Genomic DNA, 12,301 nt, shown 5'->3' with positions numbered 1-12,301 from the left:
AATGGTTTTAAACTAAGAGAAGGGAGATTCAGGTTAGATATTAGGAGAAAAATTTCCACTCAGAGGGTGGTGAGGCGCTGGCCCAGGTTGCCCAGAGAAGCGGTGGATGCCCCATCCCTGGAGGGGTTCAAGGCCAGGCTGGATGGGGCCCTGGGCAGCCTGCTCTAGTGGTTGGCAACCCTGCCCACAGCAGGGGGGTTGGAACTAAATGATCTTTAAGGTCCTTTTCAACCCAGGCCATTCTATGATTCTTGGATGCTCTAGGCTGGTGGACATAGGAGAAGCGGTGTGTGCCTTGGGGTGTTTGAAGTTGGAAAGGGCAGGATTTGTGCTGGGGTGGGGAGAGGAGAGGCAGGGTTTCCCAGGGGTAGGGCCTACCTGGGTAGGATGGGAAGTGTCCCAGGGGGCTGGGGGTGCCTTCCTTCCTAAGATAACTGGTAGAGATACCAGTGAGTGCCATGGGGCGCAGAAGTTTCCTTGGGCTTGGTGCTGAGACAGTGTTTGCTCTGAGAAGGAGTGGCTCAGGATTTGCTCTGCGTTTCTGAACAATTTCTCTGCCAGCAGCAGCAGCATGAGGACCTGTCCGCTAAGAAGCTGCGGCTGACCAAGCCCAGCAAGTCAGCGGCACTCCATGTCGACCTGTGCAAAGCCACCTCGCCCGCAGATGCCTTGCAGTACCTGCTCCAGTTTGCCAGGAAGCCTGTGGAAGTGGAGAGCGTGGAAGGGGTTGTCAGGATCCTCCTGGAGCATTATTACAAGGTGGGGAAGCTGGGAGCCCAGTGTGTTTCTGGAATCCTCCTTCTGGTCTTGTTTTCTTGGTGTTGCCTGTGGAATAGAGAGTCACAGGCTTCTGTGTTGCTGATTCAGGTGGCGACAGCCTGGGCTGTTAGAGGTCCTGTGTGAGGAGAGTGGGGGACCGTAGTCCTTTACTCGAGTGGTTTCTGATCATGTTACTTGGTCCCTTTGCTGATGGTTTCAGGAGCCTGTGACAGGGATGTGACTGTGTAAACCCTGCAGATGCCCTGCATGGTTTGTCTTAAATTAACAAGGGACAAAAGACATGACAAGAAGTTTTCCAGGGAACCCAGCTGTCCAAAGGTGCTTTATCTAAATCCTTCCTGACAGATGTTTCCTCACCTTGCTCATAATTTCCTCTAGCACTGGAGAAACTTTTTAGCTATTGGCTGTGCTGCGAGCAAAGCACTTTTAGAATGATGCTTCTGAAAAACTTTTCAACAAAAAAATCTTACAGCAGAATAACAAAAAAAAAAAAAAGCTTCATAGTATCCAGATACTGATCCTTCACTTGATAAAGCAAAACTTTATTGCAGCTGACAAATGTGCACTGTAGGCTGAAATATTTCTCATAGAAGTCCATGTGCTATTCTGGCTTTCTTTTTACAGTTGGATCTATTGTTCTTTGAACTTACACTAAAACTCTAAGCTGCATTTTATGTATTTCTGTACTTTACCTGTGTTGGCTTGTATGTTGAGACCGTTTTACATTTTTTTGATGGGAACTGATTTTTGTCATTGGACTAGTTCCCACTCAAAAGAGTGTACGACTTAAAGAACCTAACCTGTTTGTTCTTTGAAGAAAACTGTCATTCCTGATCAAGTAACGCAGGTTATTTGTGTTTGAGGTTTGTGTTGCAGCCTGTATTAGAAGAGACACTCTTAAATCTGCAGACGAGGTCACGTTTTCAAGTGCACAGCCTTTTGCAGAAACTAGCTTTTAAAAAGCATTGTTGTCCTTTAGCTGACATTATTTTACTTAAGGACAAAATTTTCTGAAGAACTGGTTTCTAAGTAGCTCCAGAAAACTTGCACTTGAACTGATATTTCAGAAACCTGATCCTGAAAGCTATGACTGTGGTGGAAGTTGTGTGATGATGCATTTGTTGTGTCATTGTTTTGTTTAAGGTGGTGCTGCAGCCTCCTGCTCCTTCATTCCTTTATGTTATGACAGGACAGTCCCCGAATGGTTCTGATGGCTTCTGAACAGAAAAATAATCTGGCTTTTTATTTTTTCTCAATTTTTCACCCATAGTTCCCATGGTCCTTCTGACAGGAAGAGGGAGAGGGTTGTCCTTTTATTAAAAGAACATGAGTAGTAGTGAGTGAACACCAAATGTATCATGCTGTGGAAATCTGTGCGTCCTACCACTGCTTTAAGCAGTCCAGCAACAGTAACTGTTGTTCAAGCACATAATTTCCACCCTGAAAAGAGAACATGCTTCTCAGCTCGGTTGAGAAAGAGATTACTCCCATGGGTATCATATTTGTCACTTTGGGGGGGGATGTGTGTCGCTGAAGTCTCTCCTAAACTGTTGAAAGTTGTGAAAGTTGTAACTAATATTTGTAATTGTAATATTTCTGCACCTCTGTGTTCAACATTGCACAACTGCTTGGTAAGATCTAAGTAAGAAATCCTGACTTCTTTTTATCTTTCTGCTCTGTATTGGATATCCTTTGGTAATTTGATGAAAGAGAGAGCTTCTAGTTATGACCAGAAATTCATTTAAAATGAATACTAATTTGTGAAGTTTATTTCTGACATAATCACCTGTGACAGCATTTGCTGTTGCTTAAATGAGCAGATCTATGCAACTAACATATCCTTCTATTATCTCTTTTTTACCTTGCTGTGTTGGGTTTCTTTCTTTTTTTCCTGTCAGATTGGCAAAATTACTCCCCACTGTTAAGAGCAGCAGTTGTTTTCTTTAGCCTGCAGACCCTGCTGCTTAGTAGAGGGCAAGAGACCATCAATCTCAGTTCATCTTCTGAAGTTCTCCCATTTGTTAATTTAAAAACTTGCAAAGATATTAACATGAATTTTCCAGCATCTTGAAAACCTGATTATTTAAACTTCAAATTTTCAAACAACATGAAGGTAATTTTGAGGAATTATTACTAAAAAGAATAATTTTGAAGTGTACTGGAAGCTGCCACATGAACATTGTAGGATGGTTGATGTTCTGTGGGGTGTGCTGTGGACATAGGGAGAGGGAAGGAGCCTGACAGTAAAATTCAGACCCTTGTGCTGAATTATATACAGGCCCTGCCTGTGTGTAGTGTTTTATGCTCTTCAAACTGGAAAATGAATTGGGGTTGTGCTGTTTTCCTTCCAGGAGAACGATGCCTCTGTAAGACTGAAGATTGCTTCCTTGCTGGGCTTGTTATCGAAGACTGCGGGATTTTCTCCAGACTGCATTGTGGATGATGCCATTAACACGCTTCAGAATGAGAGTAAGTCTCGCTTTTCAGGTGGTGCTTGAGATCAAAGCAGAATTGTTCAGTCTTTCAGCGTTTAGGGCAGTGGCAAGGCCCTTACATCTGAAGTGTATAATTGGGAATTGTTGCTGAGGGTAATTATTTTCTGCTTTTGTGAACGGTGACAGACAATACCATGTTTTGAGGAGGAGAAAAATGTTCCTCAGACCTGCCTATTGTATACCTGTGTTTTAAGTGAGCACGAGGTTTGCTTTTGTGACTCCGTGTGAGAGCCATGGCTTCTGAAGTGCTCTCTTTTGGAGGACAGTCTTGCTTAAAGTGGCACCTTCTCTGGAGTATTTTTCTTATCATGCTGTGGGCCAGCTCATCAGAGCTAATGGCGGAAGGCGTTAGTTTATTCATGTTGGATTTGTAATAGACAAGAAAGTATGGGTTGTCCTGTTTGTGGCTTCATTGAAGTCCATTTTTATTTTCTGTTCACAGTTTGTATGTGCTTTCCTTGATGCAGTTTAATTTTCTTTTTATGTCATTTATAGAGCCGTGGTATGGTTTGGGTCGGTAGGGACCTTTAAAGTTCATCGAGTCCAACCCCCCTGCCATGGGCAGGGACACCTCCCACTAGCCCAGGTTGCTCAAAGCCTCATCCAGCCTGGCCTTGAACCCCTCCAGGGATGGGGCATCCACAGCTTCTCTGGGCAACCTGGGCCTCACCACCCTCATCATAAAAAATTCCTTCCTTATGTCCATTTTAAGTCCACCGTCTTTCAGTTTAAAACCATTGCCACTTGTCCTGTCACTACAGGGCTTTGTAAAAAGTCTCTCTCCATCTTTCCTGTAAGCCTGTTTTATGTATTAAAAGGCTACAGTAAGGTCTCGCCAGAGCCTTCTCTTCTCCAGGCTGCACACCCCCAACTCTCTCAGCCTGTCCTCGCACGGGAGCTGCTCCAGCCCTCGCACCATCTCCGGGGCTCCTCTGGCCCCGCTCCAGCAGCTCCGTGTCTGTCCTGTGCTGAGGACCCCAGAGCTGGGTGCAGCCCCCCAGGGGGGGTCTCACCAGAGCAGAGCAGAGGGGGACAATCCCCTCCCTCGCCCTGCTGCTCATGCTGCTGGGGATGCCCCCAGGACATGGGGGGCTGCTGGGCTGCCAGCACACATTGCCGGCTCATTTGAGCTTCTCATCCACCAGCACCCCCAAGTCCTTCTCCTCAGGGCTGCTCTCAATCTGATCTGTTCATCCCCCAGTCCGTATGGATACCCCGACCCAAATGCAGGACCTTGCACTTGGCCTTGTTGCACTTCATGAAGTTCACACAGGCGCACTTCTCGAGCTTGTCCAGGTCCCTCAGATGTGTCAGCTGCACCACTCAGCTTGGTGTCATCTGCAGACTCAGTGAGGATGCACTCTATCTCACTGTCTGTGTAACTGATGAAGACATTAAATAGTATTGGTGGCTGTACGGACCCTTGAGGGACACCCCTCATTGCTGATTTCCACTTGGACACTGAGCCTTTGGCTGTGACTCTTTGCATGCAGATATCCACCCAATTCCTTATGCACCAAGTTATCCATCCATCAAACCCATATCCCTCCAACGTAGTGGTAAGAGTGTTGTGCTGGTCCAGGTGAAGAGCAGGCTAAACATGAGTTGGCAGCGAAGGCTCACTGTGTACCGGGCTGCATCCAAAGTGAACCCAGCAGATCAAGGGAGGAGGTTATTCCTTTTACTCAGCAATGGTTAGGCCACATCTGGAATACCACATCCAGTTTTGGGCTCCCCGGTGCCAGATTAAGTGCTGGTGAGGTTGAGTGAGTTCAGCAGAGGGTCACTAGGATGGTCAGTGGCTGGAGTACGTGATGTGCAAGAAAGAAGCTGAGGGAAATGGGCTTGTTCTGACCTTGAAAGGAGAAGGCTTCAGGGGGACCTTCCAACCAGAATGAGTCTGTGATTCTGTAGCTGGTGAGGAGCTCAATGAAGAGGTGTGTGACCTTTCACTGTTTTGTTTTTCAGAGTCTCACCAAGTTCTTGCTCAGCTGCTGGACACCCTGTTGGTGATTGGCACAAAACTCACAGAGAATCCATCTGTCAGGATGAGGCTGGTAGAGGTAGCCTGCAAGGTAAGATGGCCTCCCTGGGGCAAGAAATTTTTGTCACTGCCACAGGAAAAAAAGATGTAGTCAGTGTTTGGTTTATTTTCATTTTTCTCAACAAACTCTTACAATACTGTCATTTTTTAACTGCTAGGAATCTTTCTATGATTAGTTGTTTCGAAGGGGTGAAAGAACAGTAAAAATGCAGTTACATCTGTTCTTCTGTCCTACAGCATCTGACAGATTCTTCCCATGGTGTAAGAAATAAGTGTCTTCAGTTAATCGGCTGTCTTGGACCAGTGGAAAAAGGTGTTGCAAAAGAAGTTGAAAGCCAGGCTGCCAAAGATGTCCAGAAGATAATAGGAGATCATTTTAATGACCAGGACCCTCGTGTTAGGACTGCAGCTATAAAAGCCATGGTAAGTGTTGCCGGTACCGTGCAACAAACTGTTGGGGGATACATAAGGAAGCTGGTAGGGGGCTGCAAGATAATCCAGAGAGGTTTGGATTAGAGATTATTAAATTAATTTAGTAAGCATATCAAAATTATGTGGAAAAATGAGATAGGTCTTGGAATATGAGAGTGATGTGAGATATCAAAGGGCATTTTAGTGATTCGTAACAATTTCTGTTTCAGCTGTAGCTGAAGAAGCTTTTTAATTTGTTGACTTTTTTGAGTGTAGGTAGGCTCTTCTTTTCAGTGAGAAATCTGTATTTCTTGATTCAACATCAGTTACTACAATTACAATAAGCCACTAGTACTCCAAAACACAACAGATAGCTGCTTATGACAGGAAACCTGTGTAGTAAGTCCAGAAAGAATTGTGTTTGTTTTTAAAACAGCATTTATGTTTTGCCCCGTGGACACCTTCATTAACATTCTCTGACTGTTTATGAGGTTTACTGGTTTTTAGCTTTGCAGAAATGCAAGCAAAGACCACACATTGAGAATTTTGCTTAATGTGAGTTGCCTGTGAGTATGTGGGTACACAGAAGTTTCTCAAAGTTTATAACAGTATCTAACATGATGGTGTGAACAAGGATATTGGAGTTAGTGATACTGAACTCCAAACAAAGAAAGCAGGATGGATTTGAGGAGATCAGATTGGACTTGAATCTGTCTGGGGTCTCCCTCTGCTGGAAGTTGAATTTATCCTTCATTTTCATTCCATTCTGGTTTTTGTTGCTACAATTTTTTTTTAAAGACATTTGAGTGACTTTTACAATGGCATTCAACCAAGTGCATAGCAAGATGTATGACCTTGAGTTTATAATTACAACACAAAGTCAACTCTCTTTCTGCAGTTTAAAGCATGGAAGCACCCTGAATGAATTCAGGGTCACTAACCTCTTCTGGGGTTCTTGATCATGGTTTTCCTTGCTAGTGTGTGTGGCTCTTTGTTTTGTTTTGTTTTTCCTTGAATTTTGTCACTGGCATGCCCTGCTGTTGAAGTGGATGTAGAAAAGCAACTGTTTCCTTTCTTGTTGACAGTATTCAACCAGATATTATCCCTTTGTTTGCCAGATTCATGATACTACTTTATTTCAGATAGAAACAATGTTTAGTAGGACAGGTTTTATTATTCCTCTGGTTTGGTAATTGAAGAGGTTTGCAGGGCATAAAAATTCATTGGCAGTGCTACTCTTGGGTCCATGTTTCAGGACTGGTAGTGAACTAATTATTTGGAAGATACCTGTGTCTATTGTAATTGTAGTTGAATATGGCTAAACAGCTGTCTGAAGGTTGGGAGAATGGGCAGGCTGTATTTATATAAATTGTATTTTCCTAATCAATCAAAGAATGAATGGCTGTAAAGTTTAAAAAAATTATACTGAAGTCAAGATTATTATTTAACATACTTACGGCCAAGATAATGAGATATTTTAGTGATAGCAGCAATCAAGAGATGCAAGCAACTAAGTTTACTTAAAGTGGAAAAAACAGTGCTGAAAACTTAGTCTGTGTCACTTAAACCTATAGTTATACTTTTTTTTTTTCCATGTAGCTGCAGCTTCATGAAAGAGGATTAAAATTACAGCAGGCTATTTACAGTCAGGTAAACCTTGTATTAATTTGTATTTATTTGTTACTTGTTTGCATATCTTGCTTTTTAGATTCTGTGACAGTGTGCTTTGAGAGGAGGGTGCAGAACAGAGATGGAGTGTTGTGCACTTAGGTTGCCTGCGTTCCTTATTGTCCTATGGCAGTGGAAATAAAAATCTGTTCTGCATTTCATTGTGCATAAATGCACTAAAGCATATGCTTTGAGTGGAATATGTTATTTATTGGGATAATCATGGGACGAGGAAGGCACTATGTAATTTTTACTGTGATCTGGCAGTCTTGAAGTTTTAAACCCTGGTTCCTTGGAAAATACACAAAGCCTATGTTTATATCAATAAGGTTGTGCAGCTGAAGCCTGTATCAAATTAGTTCTAGTACAGATTCACGTTTCATGCTTCCTGCGTAGTACAGGCAATTCTGGAGTTTTACACCGTGTTCCTGATTGACTTTGTTAGAACTAGTCCACTCAATCAAACTTGGAAATCTAGGGAGTAGAAGGGAAGACTGAGTTTTATAATCTGTCCTAAATGATTGATGGTAAGGATAGTAAATGCAGAGTGGAAAGTGAATGACAGCTCAGGTGGAGATGTTCCCTGTATATTGGACCGTGAATCTTCTTTCAGGCCTGCAAACTGTTGGCAGATGATTACGAGCAAGTGCGCAGCGCTGCAGTTCAGCTCATTTGGGTCCTCAGTCAACTTTACCCTGAAAGGTATGTTTTGTATGCAAAGCGACTCAAAGTATTGGCATAGTAATCATCCTAATCCTGAGAGTTTTGCGCTAGTAAATCTCAGGAGTAGCAGTTAGAAAATTACATGTATGAATTACTGATACCTGATAAGAATGCACTGATCTAGTTGAAAATTTGGTTTTTGATATTTGTTGCGCATCCACAAGTTCAGCATAGTTGTTTCTTGCTCGATGCATCCAGCATGGCATAAGATTGGCGTGACTAATTTATGTTTCTCTGTGTTAGCATCGTCCCCATTCCTTCTTCTAATGAGGAAATTCGCTTGGTTGATGATGCATTTGGAAAAATTTGTCATATGGTTAGTGATGGTTCCTGGGTTGTTAGAGTACAAGCTGCTAAGTTATTGGTAAGTTTTTCTTTATCGAAAAATAGTTCATCTTATGTTACTTTTCATGTATATTTGAAAAGAAATGGGAGGATGTTTAAAAACTGTATAGGTAAATTTCTACCAGAATTCTGAGAAAAAAGAAATGAGAGAGGTTGAGGATATCCAAAAGTTTCTCAGCTGAACTCTGCAGTCGTTCTTTCCTTGAGAGCAGAGGGTTGGGTATCTAAGACAAAAAAAAAAAGTACTTGTCATAATTCCCTCCCTCTACTTCCCCAGCACTGGACACGTAAACTAACTGAACTCAAGAAAGACTGTATTAACCTCAGTGTGAAAATGAGATGTCCTGACCATCTTAAGTAGAATTATTTTAACTCTGACATACGGTGGTGTCAAGTGTTGTGTAAAGCTGTTAGAATGGGTGGATAAGATTGGATGCCGTGTTGGGATAAATCAGGAAATTATATGGTATAATTTAGAATAATCCAGTTTCTTCCTTTTGATTTTTTTTTTTCATTTTCTTCAGGGTTCTATGCAACAAGTTAGCTCCCATTTCTTAGAGCAGACCCTTGACAAGAAGCTCATGTCAGATCTGAGGGTATGTAAATGTTTGGGTTTGGTTTTACTGGGTGTAGTGTACTAAAATCACACAGCAGGTATGTTAATGTTGAGTGTGTTTGTTTACCAGGTCCTTGCCTCAGGGCTGCTGAGAGTGAATTGATGATGACAGGTTTTCTTTTAGGTTAAAGTCAATGAAGCAATTGCTAGTTATAGGTTTCATTAGCCGAGCATGTAATAGACAGCTCTAGGCTATTCAGGTTTTGCAGATAAGAGGTAAACGTTCTTCTGACATTCTTTTGGCTAAAAGCTTTATTTCTTGTGTACGGGAAAGATTCCATCCTAGTTCTAGGAGCAAGGTTATGGACACATCCTGCACGATCTGACTGGTAGACTTAGACTTTTCAAGAGACATTAGTAGCCAGAGGCTGTGACTCCTGAGCCTACAAGCAAAACTTTTCAATAAAATTTCTTCCTTAAGCAACTTACTCGAAGTATTATGCTTAGTTTTTCTGTCTACTAAAGAATGACAACGTTAGAGCTGCTAGTTTTTGTGGGCAGCTTTTTAAAGTCCATTGAAGAATGTGTACCACAGCTTTCTTTACAATGTGGGGGGAAAGGAGATGGACTAGCAAGCATGCTGAGTGTAGATCCCATTTTACGTGTTGCTGAATTATTTAAAGTATCAATAGTCGTTAAAGTATTTAATTGCAGTTTAACAAGTTGAACTGCAACACTTTAGTATTTGTTTTTGCAGGTCAGTTGTTAGATCCTTCACTAGATGGGCCTTTGCGCTGACTCAGTTTGGCTGTTCTAATAATGGTTGTCTAAGAATATGTTAATTAAAATATATTCATTACTATCCTTTTCCAACATCAAAAGTACAAAGAGTTACTGGCAATTAGAAATACTCATAGAAGAGAAGGTATTATTTGCTTCTGTTAGCATTTGCATGTCTCTGTCAGTGCCTAAGCCTCTAGCTACATCTATTTTCAAATCCAAGAAAGCCATTTAGTATTTTTTTTTTTGGTCATCTTTAAAGTTTACTGTGGTTGTAACTGAAAATCTTGTTTGAACAGAGGAAGCGCACTGCACATGAACGTGCCAAAGAACTCTACAGCTCTGGGGAGTTTTCAAGTGGCAGAAAATGGGGAGATGATGCTCCCAAAGAAGAAATTGATACAGGTGCTGTAAACTTGATTGAATCAGGAGCTTGTGGAGCCTTTGTTCATGGCCTGGAAGATGAGATGTATGGTGAGTGCTAATTTATTATGGAGTGACTAAAGGAGATGTGTCTTGGCTAATAGGCTTTGGATTTTGGGAGGGGATTTTTGGGTCAAAATAGATCACTTGACTGTTGTGTTTGGGTTTTTTTAACAAATCATGACTTCAGGGGGGTGGTTTTTATTCCATTGTGATCTCTGTTACAGCACTTGTTTCGAAGATGCTACAGTGTTGCACAGAATTTTGGATAGAAATGTTCCGTTGAGTAGCCAAAACCAAATATATAAATAAAATATATAAATGGTGAAGTTTTAGTAAAGTATCTGGTAAGAAGTTGTTGCATATGCTATTCAGAAACCCACTGGGGTTAGCATTAGTTGCTGCTGTTTGAAATTGGTGTTTTCTCTGCAGGAAGGAAAATAAAATTTTATAGAACTTGGTGTTTAATCCATGGCACTACAAGGAACCTGTGTCTATGGAGCTCAGTAATCACTCATTTTATAAACATAGCAGCTTCCATCTGATCAAAGGTTAGAACTAGTAGAGACAAACCCACATATTTTTCAAAATATTTTAGAATCCAACAGCTACAACAAGCAGAAGTTTTCTAATTTCCAACCCAATTTTATCCATAGCCAATTTATACCCATTTGTTCTTAGCCAGTGGGAGGTTTCAGATTAAATAGTTGTCGCTTCTCTCAGGAACTGACTTCCCTAATGAATTAACAGGCAGCTTTCATTTTGCAAGGGCCTCAACAGGCTAGGTTTCTTTTAGCCTCTGCTGATACAAAAGCTTTCCTCTTGGCTAGCTAGAATGCATTCTTCTTGAAAACTGGTGACTGGATCTGTGTGTTTTCAGGTACTTAAATTTCAGATGTGGTCTTGCTTACATTTTTAGCAATGTTATTGGTAATTCTTTTTCTTCAATGGAAGTACTTATGTTCTAAGATCCCATTTACCTGTCCCACAGTGCTATTGTGTTGATCTTTTGCTACGATGGATTTGGAAGCCGTAGTCTCTTTCCAGCAGATTAGATCTGATCTGTTCCTTTAAACAGGTTGGATTATGAGTGTCAAACTGGAACACAGGCGTTCTTGAGCTCCTCCTAGGTTTGGCTGTAGCATTGAGCGTGCTGATGGCCTCAGGGGAGTCTGTGTGCTACCCTTTCCAGACCAACTTTTCTGTGCTAAAGTGTAAATTTATATTTCTTAAGCCTGGTATTTGCGTAAAACCATGAAAATGCTGAGCTGTGAATGTTGTTCGTGAATTTACTTTTAATGTTGCTGGAAAGATGAGGCTAAAATGGAAAGTACAAAACCACCGTAACAAAATATTGCTGCAGATGGTGTTGTGAAGTTGGTTTATTGTTCCATGACTCCTGCAAATAAAAACACATTGTCCTAATAGCTAAACTCTTCCCAAAGCTTGAAAATGCAACTTTGTGTTTTTTCTAACAGCAAAAAAAATTTTTCGTTGGCTCAGTCCACTGACCTGTGAAACATTCTCCAGTTTGTTGTGCCATAGATCTTGTGACAGTCTGGTGCTACTGGGGAATGTTGATAAAAGGGACAGATGTGGAACATACACAGATCTTGGAATAATGTAGATCTGTCTCCCTCCACTGCAGCATTTTTAAATACCGCTGAGCTCTCTTCTTCCTTACTTGCAGTGCTGCTTCATTTCTTGAATTCCGTGTTGTCACTTAAATCTAAATTAGCGTGTCAGTTTATGAAAGCAGTAGTGGCAAAATGGCTTTCTTCTCTAATACCTTGGTCTTAATGACTGCAGAGACTCGTTGTGACAAGAGCTTCGTTACTGAATAAGCACGGGTCTTGCTGTGTTTGCATTTTTCTAGTTAATCAGAATCATCAGGAATCAAATTTGTTCTTTAAGAACAATAGGCCTAAAAGCTACACACGAGTTTAAGTAAATGTTTTCAAGATGAGCTAATTTGAATGAAAAATAGAAGTGATGTTTAAAACAATAATGTTTGCAAGACATCAGATTAATTCTTATTTTTATGATCCCGGCACATAAATGTTATGGAAGCTAGTG

The 12,301-nt window shown here is 41.4% G+C and overlaps 1 protein-coding gene across 1 annotated transcript in view; it reads left to right on the top strand.

The window, feature by feature from the left end:
• Positions 1-514: 514 nt before the first annotated feature.
• The window catches only part of INTS4 (integrator complex subunit 4), a gene marked incomplete at its 5' end in the record, with an annotated part of 32,873 nt that continues 21,086 nt past the window's right edge, over positions 515-12,301 (top strand). Inside the window, 9 exons of the mRNA XM_010082787.1 lie at positions 515-759; positions 3,132-3,249; positions 5,244-5,350; positions 5,557-5,742; positions 7,330-7,380; positions 8,012-8,100; positions 8,365-8,485; positions 8,991-9,062; positions 10,102-10,276. Coding sequence (XP_010081089.1) covers positions 515-759; positions 3,132-3,249; positions 5,244-5,350; positions 5,557-5,742; positions 7,330-7,380; positions 8,012-8,100; positions 8,365-8,485; positions 8,991-9,062; positions 10,102-10,276 — 1,164 coding nt within the window. The remainder of the gene's footprint in view (positions 760-3,131; positions 3,250-5,243; positions 5,351-5,556; positions 5,743-7,329; positions 7,381-8,011; positions 8,101-8,364; positions 8,486-8,990; positions 9,063-10,101; positions 10,277-12,301) is intronic.

The sequence above is a fragment of the Pterocles gutturalis genome, unplaced genomic scaffold (assembly GCF_000699245.1).
Source record: "Pterocles gutturalis isolate BGI_N339 unplaced genomic scaffold, ASM69924v1 scaffold2980, whole genome shotgun sequence".
NCBI classification, from domain to species: Eukaryota; Metazoa; Chordata; class Aves; order Pterocliformes; family Pteroclidae; genus Pterocles; species Pterocles gutturalis.
The sequence above is the reverse complement of the archived record's forward strand: the minus strand, read 5'-3'. Positions and strand labels throughout refer to the sequence as shown.